This window comes from Erythranthe guttata, chromosome 1 (assembly GCF_056151865.1).
Source record: "Erythranthe guttata isolate IM_541 chromosome 1, IM_541, whole genome shotgun sequence".
NCBI classification, from domain to species: Eukaryota; Viridiplantae; Streptophyta; class Magnoliopsida; order Lamiales; family Phrymaceae; genus Erythranthe; species Erythranthe guttata.
The window spans coordinates 10004422-10023936 of NC_142533.1; the positions used below are offsets into that span (position 1 = coordinate 10004422).

Here is a 19515-nt window from a genome sequence, read left to right on the forward strand (position 1 = left end):
TGATTTTATTTTCCTAATTGCAACTCTTTTCTTACTCTTTGATCATTTTTGCTTCATGGACACCTAATTATCAATTTGTACCTATAGGATACTAAATCCACCAATTAAAACAAAAATATAAATTAATCCATAAAGAAATCCACGTAAACGTAAACGTTGAGTGTTATTTCTACACTCCACTTTATCTTTTGTATTTAGTGTTTTTGCTATTGTTTGGTTATGCGTATTAAAGTCCTAGTGTTGTATTTCATGTTTTTAAGAACGTTGTTGCGAATGCACTTTTGCGCATATTTTTTTACATGTACGTTTGTGCATGTCCATTTGAGCGAGTGTGTTTGTGCGTGTTTGTGGATTTGTATTAATGTCCTATGATTGTAGTTTGTGTTTTCATGATCCTTTTTGCGAATGCACTTTTTCGTTAGTACTTTTGTGCATACTTTTGTACTTTTACTTATGTGCGTATATTTTGTAGCCAGTATTTTTGTGCACATTTCTTGATGCGCATTCGTGTTCTCAAACTGTATCACGTATTTTCACGATCGCTTTTGGAATCAAATTTTTACCATGTCCGAGTCTGAATTTGTAAATTTGAGATTAGACAGGAATTGTAGCCAGCTAAAATAGCTTTGTAATGCCGCCGGAACTAGTTGATTTGGAGTCCAGATGAGAAAGTTATGCTCGACTTCGTGGACACTACCGAAGATGTTGAGGGATCCTCTCTTCTAATTTGATTTCATTTTCCTAATTGCAACTCTTTTCTTACTCTTTGATCATTTTTGCCTCATGGACACCTAATAATCAATTTGTACCTATAAGATACTAAATCGACCAATTAGAACAAAAATATCAATTAATCCATAAAAAAATCCACGTAAACGTAAACGTAGAGTGTTATTTCTAAACTCCACTATATCTTTCGTATGTAGTGTTTTTGCTTTTGTTTTGTTGTGCGTATTAAAGTCCTAGTGTTGTAGTTCGTGTTTTTAAGAACGTTGTTGCGAATGCACGTTTGCACATGTTTTTTTACATCTGCGTTTGTGCATGTCAATTTGAGCGAGTGTTTTTGTGCATGTTTGTTGATTTGTATTAATGTCCTAGGATTGTAGTTTGTGTTTTCATGATCCTTTTTGCGAATGCGCTTTTGCGTGAGTACTTTTGTGCATGCTTTTATACTTTTACTTATGTGCGTATCTTTTGTAGCGAGTGTTTTTGTGCACGTTTCTTGATGCGCATTCTGTTGGGGATCGTGCATGTATACGCAGCGGAATTTAAAATTTTTAGATCGAACTAGTTTTGATTACATGCATAAACTAATCACATAGTTAACGTACCTTAACGCTTCCGCCATACAAATGGTAATTATCGATTTAATTGAAAAACACGTAAAACCGAAAATTACGAAACATGCTTGTTCATCATTCAATAAAATCGAAACACGTAATCACATATTAGTCATAATCATAAATTATAATTCATACAAACATGCTCCAATTAATTTACGAAAGTTTCGATTTATTTACCTCTTGTAGCGTGAGATTTCGACGAATCGAAACCTAGAACCAATCACGTACAAGCTGCAAATTACCAATCCTCGGGGCTGCAACTCACGGCTGGAACAAGCTGATCCAGCAAGCGACGAACGGCGGTGAGTGGCAGCAGCAGCGGCGGCGCGTGACCGGCGTAGCGGCGCGTGCGGCGGTGCAGCGGCGGTGCGTGGATTCGTCGGGGCAGCAGCTCCTCTCCAATTAGGTTTCACCTCGTATTTTCGACCCACTCGAACTACAACACTATATGTAAACGAGTTAGATAAACAACAAGTAAACGAAGGAGAAGAGAGGAGAAAACCGGCGGTGATCGGCGGTGGCGCGGCGGGTCAGCAACAGCCGAAGGGATGAGCGGCTAGGGCTTGGGTGGCTAGGGTTTGGTGCAGAAAATCTGATCTCAAACTCTTGTTTGAGGTCTATTTATACTTAGGGTTTTCAACCCTAGTGGTTTAACCCATGTATTAAGCCCATTCCCTCGTCGGCTTCGTTTCTAATAAACGATCGTTCACAAAATTATGACAAAATTATATTTGTGACGAGCTCAAAGTCCTCGTCGATACGAGTGCCTCTTTGAAATTTCCAATTTCCAAAATTGGAAACTTCCACTTCAGTGGACTTGCTAAATCGGGAAACTTCCCAATTTAGAAAGTTCACTAAATTCCGCATGTCTCTCTTTCTCTACATTTATTCCGATTCGCAATCCACAATTACGAATCTTGGATTCAATCATATCGACATCCAATCGTTCAAAGATTAACACATTAATCTATGCTTGTTGTTATCAAGGATCCATATTAGACGAGAAGTGTGACCCTCAATGGTTCAGGTGTATGCTAGCCGTGGGCTCACAACTCTTTGTGATTCGAACAACACAGTGTTCTTATACGAACTCCTCCCAAGAGTCCCGATTAGAGTAAAACTCATTTTACCTAATCCCCGATCAAATCGGTGCCCAACGAATCAAGATTGGCGTCTAGCAACTACGCATCATGATTCCCTAGATACAAGTGAAGTGCCTGCAAGAACCTTATGATATAGTTAGCGTACAGTACGATCCTTTCGCAGCACATGTCCCGATTGAACTAGAGGCATTGGTTCACCGAGACCTCTTATAAAGTTCAATAACCGTGCGAACGTTCTAGGTATTATAAATCCGTTCGTGTGCGACTTAGGGAAACACATTTCCCTACTCACCCCACTATCAACTCTGGCCAGAGATTCCTTGGATTATAAACCGTCAGAACACACAGGACATCCATGACTACTCAAGCGCTCGAATCATCCCCTACTACAATGCACAGACTTCACACTAGATTTTGGATTGCACGAACGTTGGCCCTTGGAGTGGTCCGCGGTGGGACTCAGAGACAGGTCACGATACAATCGGTCCTCTAGTGAAGTCACGGTGATGTCTGGGTCTTAAGGACTAATGGTGTACAACTATATCTTAGAAACCTATTACTCGATGAATGAGAACCACTTATAGATTTCTAGGGCGAGGGAGTTCAGTGAACTTATCTAGTATGAGCACCCACTCAAGTATGCCGATGTCACAACACTGAGGACTGATGAGACGCAGTACACATACACTAAGTGCTAGTCTCAAAAGGGAAAGACCGGTATCCTCATTATTGGCGTAACCCATCAACTAGGAACAAGGTTTAACAGTTACATTACATTGCTGAGTTATCTCACGATTCTACTAGATCAACTCACAGTAATAGAGTAACTCGTTTGGACTATATCTATGCTACTTGCCTGGGATAACAGATACAGAATGCCAAATAAGATATTTTATTATTACGAACGAAAAACGATTGTTTTATTACAAGGAAAAGGAGAAAGACCACAGCCATAAGTTGGCTTGCTGGTCACCTACTCTAACAATCTCCCACTTGACCTAAAGCCAACTACTCATAAATCTAAGTCCCATCGACTCTCGATGTTTCTCGTGGACTGATCCTGACAATGGCTTGGTGAAGGGATCTGCAATATTGTCCTCCAAGGTGACTCTGTCTAGCTTGACTTCACCTCTCCATATGATCTCTCGGATCACATGGTATTTTCTCAACATGTGCTTCGACTTCTGATGAGCTCTTGGTTCCTTAGCTTGCGCTACGGCTCCGTTGTTATCGCAGTACAGCCGTACTGGATCGCTAGCGTTCGGAAATACACCCAACTCTTGGATGAATTTCGTAATCCATGACCCTTCCTTTGAAGCATCTGATGCTGCAATATATTCAGCCTCGGTGGTGGAATCAGCCGTCGTGCCTTGTTTGGAACTGTTCCAACACACGGCACCCCCGTTGACTTTGAATATATACCCCGAGTTTGACTTCGAGTCATCCACGTCCGATTGAAAACTAGAATCCGTGAAGCCTTCTAATTTCAACTCGGTATCCCCATAGACCAAAAACAAATCTCGAGTTCTTCGCAAGTACTTGAGAATGTCCTTCACAGCCTTCCAATGGGCTGGGCCGGGGTCGGACTAATATCTGCTTGTGACGCTCACAGCATTCGCAATATCAGGTCGTGTACACAGCATGCCATACATTATGCTTCCTATAGCAGATACATAAGGTGTCCTTTTCATCTCCTCGATTTCCATTTGCGTTTGAGGACGCATGGATTTCGAGAGACGAACCCCATGGGACATTGGCAAGAATCCCTTCTTGGATTCTTCCATGCTAAACCGTTTAAGAACGGTGTCTATGTACATGGATTGGGACAAGCCAAGTAATCTCCTCGATCTATCTCTATAGATCCGTATTCCCAATACGTAGGATGCTTCTCCCAATCCTTCATCGAGAAACGTGTGGATAACCATACTTTAGTTGACTGTAACATCCCTGCATCATTCCCAATGAGTAGTATGTCATCTACATAAAGTACAAGGAAAGTCACTGCACTCCCACTAACCTTCTTGTAGACACAAGATTCCTCCGGGTTTTCACAAATTCAAACTCTTTGATAGTTGTGTCGAACCTTTTGTTCCAACTATGGGATGCTTGTTTCAATCCATAAATGGATCGCTGGAGTTTGCAAACCTTTTGCTCATCTCCAGAAGATATGAAGCCTTCCGGCTGTGCCATGTAAATTTCTTCCTCAATGTCCCCATTAAGGAAAGCGGTCTTCACATCCATTTGCCATATCTCGTAGTCATATCACGCAGAGATGGCCAGCAAAATCCTAATGGACTTAAGCATAGCAACTGGAGAGAAGGTTCCTCATAGTCAACTCCTTGCTTTTGAGTATAACCCTTTGCTACCAATCTAGCCTTGTAGGTCGATACTTTCCATCTACTCCAATTTTCTTCTTATAGATCCACTTGCAGCCTATGGGAACGATTCCCTCGGGTGGATCTACCAAGGTCCATACCTTGTTGGAGTACATAGAGTCCATTTCGGATTTCATGGCATTAAGCCAATGTCCCTTGTCTGTATCCGATACAGCTTCGTTGAAAGTTCTAGGATCATATCCTTGGTCAACTTCATCAACGAGGAATAACCTATCGGGCGCTCTCCGAACTCTTTTGGATCTACGCAACGACGGTTCAGGAGGTATATTAGTGGTTTGTTGAATTGGTTCATTATATGATTGTTGTGCTTGAACTTCAGATTGTGGTTCTCGAACTTCTTCGAGATCAACTACACTGCCCTTTCTATCCGATATAAATTCCTTCTCAAGGAACACGGCATTTCTCGAGACGAACACCTTTGCCTCGGAAACATAGTATTCGTATCCCATGGAATCCTCGGGATACCCCACAAAATAGCATAGGTCGGATTTTCTATCCAACTTATCTCCCACTAGCCGCTTCACGTAAGCGGGACAACCCCATATCCTAATATGTTTAAACGTGGGTTTCTTGGAGTGCCAAAGTTCATAAGGTGTGGAGTTAACTGCTTTGGTATTGACCCTATTCAACAAATACACGGCAGTTAGGAGTGCATGACCCCACAGGTATGCCGGTAGCTCGGTGAACCCCATCATAGATCGAACCATGTCTAACAGTGTTCGATTCCGACGTTCGGAAACTCCATTAAGTTGAGGAGTTCCAGGAGGATTCCATTGAGACAGAATCCCATTCTCTTTAAGATAGTCTATAAACTCAGTACTTAAGTATTCACCACCACGATCGGATCATAGTTTCTTAATACGTCTACCGAGTTGGTTTTCTACTTGGTGTCTAAAAGCTTTGAACTTTTCAAAGGTTTCAGATTTATACTTCATCAAGTACACGAAACCATACCTAGAATAATCATCGGTAAAGGTAACGAAGTAGTTAAGACCACCCCTAGCATTAACGCTTAGTGGACCACACACGTCTGAATGGATCAAATCCAAAAGACGCTCGTCACGTTCCATCTTCCCTTTGAAGGGAGTCTTGGTCATTTTTCCTTTAAGGCAGGACACACAAGTTTGAATTGATTTCACGTCCTCCAAGGAGAAAATTCCTTCACTTACAAACTTGTTCATCCTTCTCAAGGAAATGTCACCTAGTCGAGCGTGCCAAAGTTGTGCGGGGTTAAGACTTATATCTTTTCGTTTTGCTGATATAATGTTAATAGGTATTTCATTTGGATTTAGTTCATATAAGTTGTCCCTTACAAATCATATTTTGATCCTTTTGTATAATGCAAATCGAATTTCCAAAAACAAAAGTAAAACCTTCATTATCCAAAACAAAAATAGAAATAAGGTTTCGAATAAGTGACGGAACAAATAAACAATTGTTCAAAACAATGGAAAAACTAGAATCCAAAACAGAAAGATAAATTGTCCCAATGGCTTCAGCAGCAACCCTTGCTCCGTTGCCCATTCTTAGGTAGGTCTCACCCACATTAAGTCTCCTACTTCTTGTCATGAGCTTCAAATCATTACAAAGATGTGAGCCACAACCAGTATCCAATACCCAAGAAGAAGATTTAACGGACAAATTAACTTCTATTAAATACGTACCCTTTTTAGAACGTTTCTGATCGAGGTAAGCCTTGCAGTTGCGTCGCCAATGGCCCTTCTTTCCACAATGATGCAAGCGTCATCAACTTGCTTGGTGAACTTGTCATTCTTCACTCCGCTCGACTCGCCCTTCTCAAGTTTCCTGCTCGGGCCGAAACTCCTTTCTTTCCTTTTCTTCTGTAAAGAACCTTTCTTTGCAGAAGGAGCAACTAGGAGAACAAATTTCTCCTTCTTGATCGTGGACTCATAGCTGACCAACATGTTCCACAACTCATCCAATGGTGAATCGAGCTTGTTCATGTTGAAGTTCACTATGAACGATTCATAGGAACTAGGAAGGGACAGTAGGATCAAATCCACCGAGAGCTCGGCCGGGAGGGTGACATCAAGGCTCACCAACTTCTCAAGGAGAGTGATCATCTTGAGACCGTGCTCGTGGACCGAAGCCCCTTCACGCAGCCTCATGGTGATCAACTCCTTGGTAGCTGAGTACCTCGATGCCCTAGTATTCTCACTGTACATGCTTTCAAGATGATGCTTGATATCATAAGAATGCACGTGAGACTCATACTTCCTCGCGAGCTCTGGCACCATGGATGCTAGCATGTAGCACCTCGCATGGAGGTCGTCCTTCTTCCATGCCTCGAAAGTGGCAGTCTCGTCAGCAGTAGCAGTCGCAGGAAGAGCAGCGGGGGGACGTTCATTGAGCACATAGAGACGCTCATCGACTTGGAGCACAAGTTTCAGATTGCGAAGCCAATCCAAATAGTTTGGACCGGTGAGTTTGTTTTGGTCGACGATTGAGGAAAGGGGATGTTTGGACATTGTTGCTGAGAAAATTTTAAGAAGACAATAATTAGAGTTTAGTTCGTAATAATCGTTACAATTAAAATTTTGGACTTTTATGTTTTAATTGTTCTCCCACTAATTTTATCGAATTCCACCACCCTCTAGCAGACAATCGAGAAAACTTATTTTTCTTTAATGGGCTTTAGGTCCAATAGCGCTAATGTAACGCGTAGTTAATCTATCCCGATTACATAAGCCTAAAGGTAGAGTACTATCAATCACATCACTATGTGACCATAAAGATCGATTTACCTCACACTTGATAATGACCTAAGTTAATCTAGCGAATACCAAAATCTTCGTGTGTCAAGTCTAGCCTACCAATATGAGATGTCATAGATCTAACTATATCAATCTAATGCAATCCCTAGTTAATCTAGCCGACCACATTAATCCAATATAATTTTATCTATGACCGTATCTCCATCTAATGTCAATTAAATTACAGCTTATCCCACAATAGCACTCCCCGCTAACACGGCTTACTGCACTATTATGAGAGGCTACACATAATTTAATTGTTGGTAGAAGGAAAGAAAAATTCAACAATTTGGTTTTTCCTTTATAGCTTGATAATTATTCTTGATTAAGAATGAGGGATTTTATTTATTTAAATTTTATTAGCTCATCGGAAGTTTTAGGTTACGATCGTTTGTGATTCATACAACTATGTTCTCTAGGTATGTGGAAACGCATATTGATCCTAAGAGAGACATACGATCATCATCGTACTTAATCACAATTATTCATCTCATGAATTAATTAATAAATACGATTAATTGCAAATATAATTAACGGACTCCCTTCATTCATAAATCAATCAAATAAGAATGAAGTCCATTAATTATTTGCCATCTAATTTGTGTTCCATTAATTAAACTAATTTAACGATTAAATTAAATAATTAATCCAACACTATTCTTTGAATTTAAATTAAATTAATGGATCAATTATCTAATTGGGTTTAATTGATAAATAATTTCAAAAATTTAAAATCAATTAATTTTAATATTGATCTCAGAAAATTAAATTAATTTTTTTTGTTGTTGTGTGCTGACCGGACCGGTCGGACCGGACCGGTTCGGTCAGCTGAAAAGCAGCAGCAAAAAAAACGATTTTCTAAATTAATTTTTTTTTTATATTTTCTGAATATTCAAAATATTTAATTAATATTAAACCACCCAATTTGATAACACCAAAAATTCAACAATTCTACAAATCGAAGCATGCTTTCGAAAGCGATAAACACGTTGACAAATAAACGATTAACCCGTGGCTCTGATACCACTGTTGGGGATCGTGCATGTATACACAGCGGAATTTAAAATTTTTAGATCGAACTAGTTTCGATTACATGCATAAACTAATCACATAGTCAACAGACCTTAACGTTTCCGCCATACATATGGTAATTATCGATTTAATTGAAAAACACGTAAAACCGAAAATTACGAAACATGCTTGTTCATCATTCAATAAAATCGAAACACGCAATCACATATTACTCATAATCATAAATTATAATTCATACAAACATGCTCGAATTAATTTACGAAAGTTTCGATTTATTTACCTCTTGTAGCGTGAGATTTCGACGAATCGAAACCTAGAACCAATCACGTACAAGCTGCAAATTACCAATCCTCGGGGCTGCAACTCACGGCTGGAACAAGCTGATCCAGCAAGCGACGAACGGCGGTGAGTGGCAGCAGCAGCGGCGGTGCAGCGACGGTGCGTGGATTCGTCGGGGCAGCAGCTCCTCACCAATTAGGTTTCACCTCGTATTTTCGACCCACTCGAACTACAGCACTAGATGTAAACGAGTTAGATAAACAACAAGTAAAGGAAGGAGAAGAGAGGAGAAAACCGGCGGTGATCGGCGGTGGCGCGGCGGGGCAGCAACGGCCGAAGGGATGAGCGGCTAGGGCTTGGGCGGCTAGGGTTTGGTGCAGAAAGTCTGATCTCAATCTCTTGTTTGAGGTCTATTTATACTTAGGGTTTTCAACCCTAGTGGGTTTAAGTCATTGGGCTTGACCCACTGATGTATTAAGCCCATTCCCTCGTCGGCCTCGTTTCTAATAAACGATCGTTCACAAAATTATAACAAAATTATATTTGTGACGAGCTCAAAGTCCTCGTCGATACGAGTGCCTCTTCGAAATTTCCAATTTCCAAAATTGGAAACTTCCACTTCAGTGGACTTGCTAAATCGGGAAACTTCCCAATTTAGAAAGTTCACTAAATTCCGCATGTCTCTCTTTCTCTACGTTTATTCCGATTCGCAATCCACAATTACGAATCTTGGATTCAATCATATCGACATCCAATCGTTCAAAGATTAACACTTTAATCTATGCTTGTTGTTATCAAGGATCTATATTACACGAGAAGTGTGACCCTCAACGGTTCAGGTGTATGCTAGCCATGGGCTCACAACTCTTGGTGATTCGAACAACACATTGTTCTTATACGAACTCCTCCCAAGAGTCCCGATTAGAGTAAAACTCATTTTACCTAATCCCCGATCAAATCGGTGCACAACGAATCAAGATTGGCGTCTAGCAACTACGCATCATGATTCCCTTGATACAAGTGAAGTGCCTGCAAGAACCTTATGATATAGTTAGCGTACAATACGATCCTTTCGCAGCACATGTCCCGATTGAACTAGAGGCATTGGTTCACCGAGACCTCTTATAAAGTTCAATAACCGTGCGAACGTTCTAGGTATTATAAATCCGTTCGTGTGCGACTTAGGGAAACATATTTCCCTAGTTACCCCATTATCAACTCTGGCCAGAGATTCCTTGGATTATAAACCGTCAGAACACACAGGACATCCATGACTACTCAAGCACTCGAATCCCCTACTACAATGCACAGACTTCACACTAGATTTCGCATTGCACGAACGTTGGCCCTTGGAGTGGTCCGCGGTGGGACTCAGAGACAGGTCACAATACAATCGGTCCTCTAGTGAAGTCACGGTGCTGTCTGGGTCTTAAGGACTAATGGTGTACAACTATATCTTAGAAACCTATTACTCGATGAATGAGAACCACTTATAGATTTCTAGGGCGAGGGAGTTCAGTGAACTCATCTAGTATGAGCACCCACTCAAGTATGCCGATGTCACAACACCGAGGACTGATGAGACGCAGTACACATACACTAAGTGCTAGTCTCAAAAGGGAAAGACCGGTATCCTCATTATTGGCGTAACCCATCGACTACGAACAAGGTTAAACAGTTACATTACATTGCTGAGTTATCTCACGATTCTACTAGATCAACTCATAGTAATAGAGTAACTCGTTAGGATTATATCTATGCTACTTGCATGGGATAACAGATATAGAATGCCAAATAAGATATTTTATTATTACGAACGAAAAACGATTGTTTTATTACAAGGAAAAGGAGAAAGACCACAGCCACAAGTTGGCTTGCTAGTCACCTACTCTAACACATTCATGTCCTCGAACTGTAGCACATATTTTAATGATCGCTTTTGGAATCAAATTTTGACCATGTTCGAGTCCGAATTCGGAAATTTGACATTAGACAGGAATTGTAGCCAGCTAACATAGCTTTCCAATGCTGCCGGAACCAATTTATTTGGAGTCCGGATGAGAAAGTTATGCTCGACTTCGTGGACACTACCGAAGATGTTGAGGGATCCTCTCTTCTAATTTGATTCTATTTTCCTAATTGCAACTCTGTTCTTACTCTTTGATCAATTTTGCTTCGTGGACGCCTAATTATCAATTTGTACCTATAAGATACTAAATCCACCAATTAAAATAGAAATATAAATTAATCCATAAAAAAATCCACGTAAACATAAATGTTGAGTTTTATTTCCACACTCCACTGTATCTTTTGTATCTAGTGTTTTTGCTATTGTTTGGTTATGCGTATTAAATTCCTAGTGTTGTATTTCGTGTTTTTAAGAACATTGTTGTGAATGCACTATTGTGCATGTTTTTTTACATGTACGTTTGTACATGTCCATTTGAGCGAGTGTGTTTGTGCATGTTTGTTGATATGTATTAATGTCCTAGGAATGTAGTTTGTGTTTTCATGATCCTTTTTGCGAATGCACTTTTGCATGAGTACTTTTGTACATGCTTTTGTACTTTTACTTATGTGCGTATATTTTGTAGCGAGTGTTTTTGTTCACGTTTCTTGATGCGCATTCATGTTCTCGAACTGTAGCACGTATTTTCATGATCGCTTTTGGATTCCAATTTTGAACATGTTGGAGTCCGAATTTGGAAATTTGACATTAGACAGGAATTGTAGGCAGCTAAAATAGCTTTCCAATGCCGCCCGAACCAGTTGATTTGGATTCCGGATGAGAAAGTTATGCTCGACTTGGTGGACATTACCGAAGATGTTGAGGGATCCTCTCTTCTAATTTGATTTTATTTTCCTAATTGCAACTCTTTTCTTACTCTTTGATCATTTTTGCTTCATGGACACCTAATTATCAATTTTTACCTATAAGATACTAAATCCACTGATTAAAATAGAAATATAAATTAATCCATAAAAAAATCCACGTAAACGTAAACGTTCAGTGTTATTTCTACACTCCACTTTATCTTTTGTTTTAAGTGTTTTTGCTTTTCTTTGGTTATTCCTATTAAAGTCCTAGTGTTGTATTTCGTGTTTTTAAGAACGTTGTCGGGAATGCACTTTTGCGCATGTTTTTTTACATGTACGTTTTTGCATGTCCATTTGAGCGAGTGTGTTCTTGCATGTTTGTCGATTTGTATTAATGTCCTAGGATTGTAGTTTGTGTTTTCATGATCCTTTTCGCGAATGCACTTTTGCGTGAGTTCTTATGTGTATGCTTTTGTACTTTTACTTATGTGCGTATCTTTTGTAGCCAGTATTTTTGTGCACGTTTCTTGATGCGCATTCGTGTCCTCGAACTGTACCACGTATTTTCACGATCGCTTTTGGAATACAATTTTTACCATGTTCGAGTCCGAATTTGGAAATTTCACATTAGACAAGAATTGTAGCCAGCTAAAATAGCTTTCTAATGCCGCCGGAACCAGTTGATTTTGAGTCCGGATGAGAAAGTTATGCTCGACTTCGTGGACACTACCGAAGATGTTGAGGGATCCTCTCTTCTAATTTGATTTTATTTTCCTAATTGCAACTCTTTTCTTACTCTTTGATCATTTTTGCTTCATGGACACCTTAGTATCAATTTGTACCTATAAGATACTAAATCCACCAATTAGAACAGAAATGTAAATTAATCCATAAAAAAATCCACGTAAACGTAAACATTGAGTGTTATTTCTACACTCCATTGTATCGTTTGTATTTAGTGTTTTTGCTGTTGTTTTGTTATGCGTATTAAAATCCTAGTGTTGTAGTTCGTGTTTTTAAGAACGATGTTGCGAATGCACTTTTGCGCATATTTTTTTACATGTACGTTTGTGCATGTCCATTTGAGCGAGTGTGTTCTTGCATGTTAGTTGATTTGTATTTATTTCCTAGGATTGGAGTTTGTGTTTTCATGATCCCTTTTGCGAATGAACTTTTGCGTGAGTACTTTGGTTCATGCTTTTGTCCTTTTACTTATGTGCGTACCTTTTGTAGCGAGTATTTTTTTGCACATTTTTTAATTCGCATTCGTGTCATCGATTTGTAGAACGTATTTTCATGATCGCTTTAGGAATCAAATTTTTACCATGTTTGAGTCCGAATTTGGAAATTTGACATTAGACAAGAATTGTAGCCAGCTAAAATAGCTTTCTAATGCCGCCGGAACCAGTTGATTTGGAATTCAGATTAGAAAGTTATGCTCGACTTAATGGACACTACCGAAGATGTTGAGGGATACTCCCTTCTAATTTGATTTTGTTTTCCTAATTGCAACTCTTTTCTTACTCTTTGATCATTTTTGCTTCATGGACACCTAATTATCAATTTGTACCTATAAGATACTGAATCCACCAATTAGAACAGAAATATAAATTAATCCATAAAAAAATCCACGTAAACGTAAACGTTGAGTGTTATTTCTACACTCCAAAGTATCTTTTGTATTTAGTGTTTTCGCTGTTGTTTTGTTATGCGTATTAAAGTCCTAGTGTTGTATATCGTGTTTTTAAGAACGTTGTTGCGAATGCACTTTTGCGCATGTTCTTTCACATGTACGTTTGTGCATGTCCATTTGAGCAAGTGTGTTTTTGCATGTTTGTTGATTTGTATTAATATCCTAGGATTGGAGTTTGTGTTTTCATGATCCCTTTTGCGAATGCACTTTTGTGCACGCTTTTGTCCTTTTACTTATGTGCGTATCTTTTGTAGCGAGTATTTTTGTGCATGTTTTTTAATGCGCATTCGTGTCCACGAACTATAGAACGTATTTTCATGATCGCTTTTGGAATCCAAGTATGACCATGTTCGAGTCCGAATTTGGAAATTTGATATTAGACAGGAATTGTAGCCAGCTAAAATAGTTTTCCAATGCCGCCGGAACCAGTTGATTTGGAGTCCGGATGAGGAAGTTATGCTCGACTTCGTGGACACTACCGAAGATGTTGAGGTATCCTCTCTTCTAATTTGATTTTATTTTCCTAATTGCAACTCTTTTCTTACTCTTTGATCATTTTTGCTTCATGGACACCTAATTATCAATTTGTACCTATAAGATACTAAATCCGCTAATTAAAACAGAAATATAAATTAATCCATAAAAAAATCCACGAAAACATAAACGTAGAGTGTTATTTCTAAACTCCACGGTATCTTTTGTATGTAGAGTTTTTGCTGTTGTTTGGTTATGCGTATTAAAGTCCTAGTGTTGTAGTTCGTGTTTTTAAGAACGTTGTTGCGAATGCCCGTTTCCGCATGTTTTTTTACATCTGTGTTTGTGCATGTCCATTTGAGCGAGTGTGTATGTGCATGTTTCTTGATATGTATTAATGTCCTAGGATTGTAGTTTGTGTTTTCATGATCCTTTTTGCGAAAGCACTTTTGCGTGAGTACTTTTGTGCATGCTTTTGTACTTTTACTTATGTGCGTATATTTTCTAGCGAGTGTTTTTGTGCACGTTTCTTGATGCGCATTCATGTCCTCGAATTGTAGCACGTATTTTCATGATCGCTTTTGGAATCCAATTTTTACCATGTTCGAGTCCGAATTTGGAAATTTGAAAGTTATGCTCGACTTCGTGGACACTACCGAAGATGTTGAGGGATCCTCTCTTCTAATTTGATTTTATTTTCCTAATTACAACTCTTTTCTTACTCTTTGATCATTGTTGCTTCATGGACACCTAATTATCAATCTGTACCTATAAGATACTAAATCCACCAATTAAAACAGAGATATAAATTAATCCATAAAAAAATCCACGTAAAAGTAAACGTTGAGTGTTATTTCTACACTCCACTGTATCTTTTGTATTTTGTGTTTTTTTACAAGTACGTTTGTGCATGTCCATTTGAGCGAGTGTGTTCTTGCATGTTTGTTGATTTGTATTTATGTCCTAGGATTGTAGTTGGTGTTTTCATGATCCTTTTTGCGAATGCACTTTTGCGTGAGTACTTTTGTGCATGCTTTTGTACTTTTACTTATGTGGGTATATTTTGTAGGGAGTGCTTTTGTGCACGTTTTTTGATGCGCATTCGTGTCCTCGAACTGTAGCACGTATTTTAATGATCACTTTTGGAATCCAATTTTAACCATGCTCAAGCCCGAATTTGGAAATTTGACATTAGACAGGAATTGTAGCCAGCTAAAATAGCTTTCTAATGCCGCCGGAACCAGTTGATTAGGAGTCCGGATGAGAAAGTTATGCTCGACTTCATGGACACTACCGAAGATGTTGAGGGATCCTCTCTTCTAATTTGATTTTATTTTCCTAATTGCAACTCTTTTCTTACTCTTTGATCATTTTTGCTTCATGGACACCTAATTATCAATTTGTACCTATAGGATACTAAATCCACCTATTAAAACAAAAATATAAATTAATCCATAAAGAAATCCACGTAAACGTAAACGTTGAGTGTTATTTCTACACTGCACTGTATCTTTTGTATTTAGTGTTTTTGCTATTGTTTGGTTATGCGTATTAAAGTCCTAGTGTTGCATTTCATGTTTTTAAGAACGTTGTTGCGAATGCACTTTTGCGCATATTCTTTACATGTACGTTTGTGCATGTCCATTTGAGCGAGTGTGTTTGTGCGTGTTTGTGGATTTGTATTAATGTCCTAGTGATCCAGCTCGTTACCGCCTTATAGATCCAATAAAGACCAAAGGCCCAAGCAAGGTCAAAAGGGCACCATTAAAAGCCCACTTAGAGAAGGCCCATTAAACTGGTGCTCGTTAGGCGAGATGAACCAAGCAGCGGGTTGCGAGTAACCCGCGAGAGCGAGAGGCCTCTCGCTGGCTCACCCTCCCGCCAAGCTTCTCGCCAGGCCAGCCGGAGATAATTCTAGCTGCACATGGGGGTAATTAATGCACGTCCAATCCACTGACAAGGCGCAGAGGAATGTCGTTTCGACCCCCTACTTTTTGCACCTGCAGCCGCCAATGAAATGACATATGAAACTGCATTGAAGGTAATTTGGGGTCCGGATGCCTAATTACCGCGATTGGACAGGTAAATTAAATTGAAGAGTATTTGACGTCCGTCCCCTTTTTCTGGTATAAATAGAGGCAGTAAATACAGGTATCAAGACATGAAATCTTACACACCAATTACATAAAAAAGCCTAATATCTTCTTCAGGAGGTTACTGACTTGGCCGTCGGAGTGCTAACTCCGGCCTAAGTCCGGCTCTCTTCTTTCTTGTAGGTCTATTGTGGGCTCCGGTCCAAGTTCAGGCCTATCCAACTCTCTAAATCAACCCACCACGAATCTAGCCGGATCAAATGGCGCCGTCTGTGGGAACCCGTTGAACAAAGTTGTAGCAACGTTTCCCTTTAAAACACCTTTATCTGTTTTCCTTTAATCAATATACATATATCAATGGCCTCGTTTCCGAGCATAGTGAGGGACCTAACTAGTCAGATGGAGTCCGAGGCAACCCCAGCCCCGCCGGAGCACCGACCAGTCATCGGAGAGGCCTCTACCACGAGAGAGGAGATGCCTCAAACAACCGGCATTACGGGAGGTAGCCCTATGGTCGCCATGAATATGGAAAACCTGCAGGCACTCTTGGCGAGCGCTGTCTAGGAGGGCTCTGTTCGCACGCTAAAAGAGCCCGAGGCAGCGTCGCCCAAAAGAAGGATGGGGGAGATGGTGGGGCGAGGGGGCGAATGGCCCGGCCGCACAAGTTCCTCGCTCGGTGCATTAAGCCCTTTCTCAGCCGACATTCTGGAGGATGACCTGCCGCACTCATTTCGACCTGTATCTTACGAATATCTGGGAACCACCGACCCTTTCGAGCATCTCTGTCGCTTCAATAACACTTCGGATTTGCACCGATTCACAGAGGGAGTGAAATGTCGAGTCTTCGCGACTACGCTGGCGGGAGCCGCGCAAACTTGGTTCAGCCAGCTACCTGCCGGCACGATTGGCGGTTTCGACCAGCTAAGCGCCTGTTTTATGGATCACTTCGCGAGCTCGAAGAAACAGAAGAGGAGCACCCTAACTCTGTTCGCGGTCAGACAAAGGAAGGGAGAATACTTACGAAGTTTCATCAAGCGTTTCATCTCTGCCACCTTGGAGGTACCAATCACCTCGGATGAAGTCTTGATCAGCGCGCTCGCTCAAGGGATGCGGGCTGGCGATTTCTTCACCTCGCTCTCGAAAAAGCCCCCCGCATCTTTTAATTCTTTGCTGAAAAAAGCCGAGCGCTACATGAACGCCGAGGAGGCAGTGCATAATAAATTTGACGAAGGCAAAAGCAGCCACGAGGCTAAAAGGGAAAGGAAGGAGGATAGAATGCAGAGACCGACTCAACTCACGAGAAGGGAGGTGCAGAACGAGAGAAAGATAGGACCTCGTTTTGACAGCTACGCAACGCTAGTCGCACAACCAGGAGAGATATTGTTGGCCATAGAAAATAACCCAAAGTTAAAGTGGCCTCGCACGTATGCAGAAGCACCTAAGAGAAGCCCCACGCTGGGAAGTTTCTGCCGTTTTCATAATGATTATGGCCACACCACCAATGAATGCCAACACCTTCGTGACGAGATCGAGAGGCTCATACGTGCAAAAAATCTACCAGAATTTGTGAAAGAGGGGAACCAGCGCCCGCAGCAGGCCCCTGCTCGACGCGCGAGCGAGCCTCGCAAGCCTGAACCGGGAAGGGAGAAGCAGAATGGGAGGAAGGAATAAGTGGCGCCCGCCAACTTCATCAGCATGATTTTGGGAGGACCCTCAGAGGGAGATTCCAATAGGGCCCGGCGAGCGCACCTGAGGCAGTTGCGACAGACTGAGGAGTTATTTGGAGAAATAGAGGAAGCAGATCGGGCGAGTCGTGCACACCTCCGACGCTTGTGCGAGATGGAAGCTCAGCTCGAGGAGGTGCAAAGAATTTCCTATGTTCCACCCATTATTTTTGGTCCGCAGGACGAAGAAGGAATCAGACAGCCGCATTCTGATGCCCTGGTGATTACTGCCATGGTGGCAAATTTTGATATCGCGAGGATTCTGGTGGACACCGGCAGTTCTGCCGATGTTATCTACTACGACTGCTTCAAGAAGATGAATATGAATTTTGAATTGAAATATGTAGAGACCAACTTGGTCGGGTTCTCAGGAGAGTCAGTTCGGTCAGTCGGAGAGGTATGCCTGCCCATTTCGCTAGGAATGGAGCCGGCACGAGCCACGCGTTCCGTAAAGTTTCTAGTGTTGGATGCGCCCTCTACCTACAACATCATATTGGGACGTCCCTCCATGAATTCATTCCAGGCGGTAGTCTCAACTTACCATATGAAGCTAAAATTCCCCGTCCTGGATCAGATCGGGGAAGTCCGAGGGGATCAAGAGACCTCGAGGAGGTGTTATTATGACGCATTGAGAAGAATAGGAAACATAGATACTATTCGCACTGTCAGCCCGGGCAGCCAGGGGAAGGAGGACCGAATGCCGGAAAGGAGGAGTTGATGGTAATTCAACTCTGCGAGAAGGATGCCTCTCGCACCACCCGCATAGGTGGTGGGTTAGACGCAGACATGTCTCGACAGCTGACAGAGTTTCTGAGGCAGAATCAGGATGTGTTCGCGTTCACTCCAGCAGATCTCGGGAGTATCGACGAACAGCTCGTGGTGCACAGACTGAACGTTAAGCAGAATGCGAAACCAGTCAAACAAAAGCATCGACATTTTGAAGCAGAGAAAGACAAAATTATACAGGAAGAAGTTCAGAAGTTGTTGGCAGCGGGACAGATCCGGGAGATTCGTTTTCCTACTTGGCTGTCCAATGCAGTCTTAGTCAAGAAGGGTGAGGGTAAGTGGCGAATGTGCATTGACTTCAGGGATCTCAACAAAGCATGTCCCAAGGACTACTACCCTCTGCCACGAATCGACCAGCTCGTAGATTCAACCGCCGGGTGCGAGATGCTGAGCATGATGGACGCCTCACAAGGATACCATCAGATTCCATTGTGCCTTGGCGACCAGCCCAAGGTGAGCTTCATCACCTCCACTGGAACCTATTGTTACACGGTAATGCCTTTTGGGCTGAAAAACGCGGGAGCCACGTACCAGAGGCTAGTAGACAAGATGTTCAGGGACCAACTCGGGAGGAACATGGAGATATACGTGGATGATATGTTGGTGAAAAGTCAAAAGGCGAGCACTCATTTAGAGGATTTAAAATAAACATTATGCACGCTCCCACGTAATATTAAGGAGGTCCAAATGCTGGCGAGAAGAATAACAGCTCTGAGTAGATTCATATCTAAAGCGGGAGAGGCTAGTCACCCTTTCTTCAAAATACTAAGAAAGGGGACTCAATTTGAGTGGACGGAAGAATCAGGGAAGGCTTTCGAGCAGCTCAAAAACCTTCTCGCTCGTCTCCCGCTGTTAGCAAAGCCTGCGCCAGGGGAAAAGCTTTATGTATATCTAGCAGTGGGCGAGTTCGCGGTCAGCTCGGTCTTAGCCCGAGAGGAGGAGGGAGTGCAAAGCCCAGTATATTATGCGAGTAAACTCTTGCGAGGGGCTGAGGTGAGGTA

The 19515-nt window shown here is 41.4% G+C and overlaps 2 protein-coding genes across 2 annotated transcripts; both read left to right on the forward strand.

The window, feature by feature from the left end:
• Positions 1-16622: 16622 nt before the first annotated feature.
• On the forward strand, positions 16623-17675 carry LOC148772818 (uncharacterized). The gene has a single exon (XM_088818538.1). The coding sequence runs from the start codon at positions 16623-16625 to the stop codon at positions 17673-17675; it is 1053 nt and encodes a 350-aa protein (XP_088674664.1).
• Positions 17676-17699: 24 nt separating this feature from the next.
• Positions 17700-19162, forward strand: LOC148772819 (uncharacterized). The gene is made up of 2 exons (XM_088818586.1): positions 17700-18125; positions 18398-19162. Exons 1-2 carry the CDS (start codon positions 17700-17702, stop codon positions 19160-19162), a joined length of 1191 nt encoding a protein of 396 aa, XP_088674712.1.
• The last annotated feature ends 353 nt before the right edge of the window (positions 19163-19515 follow it).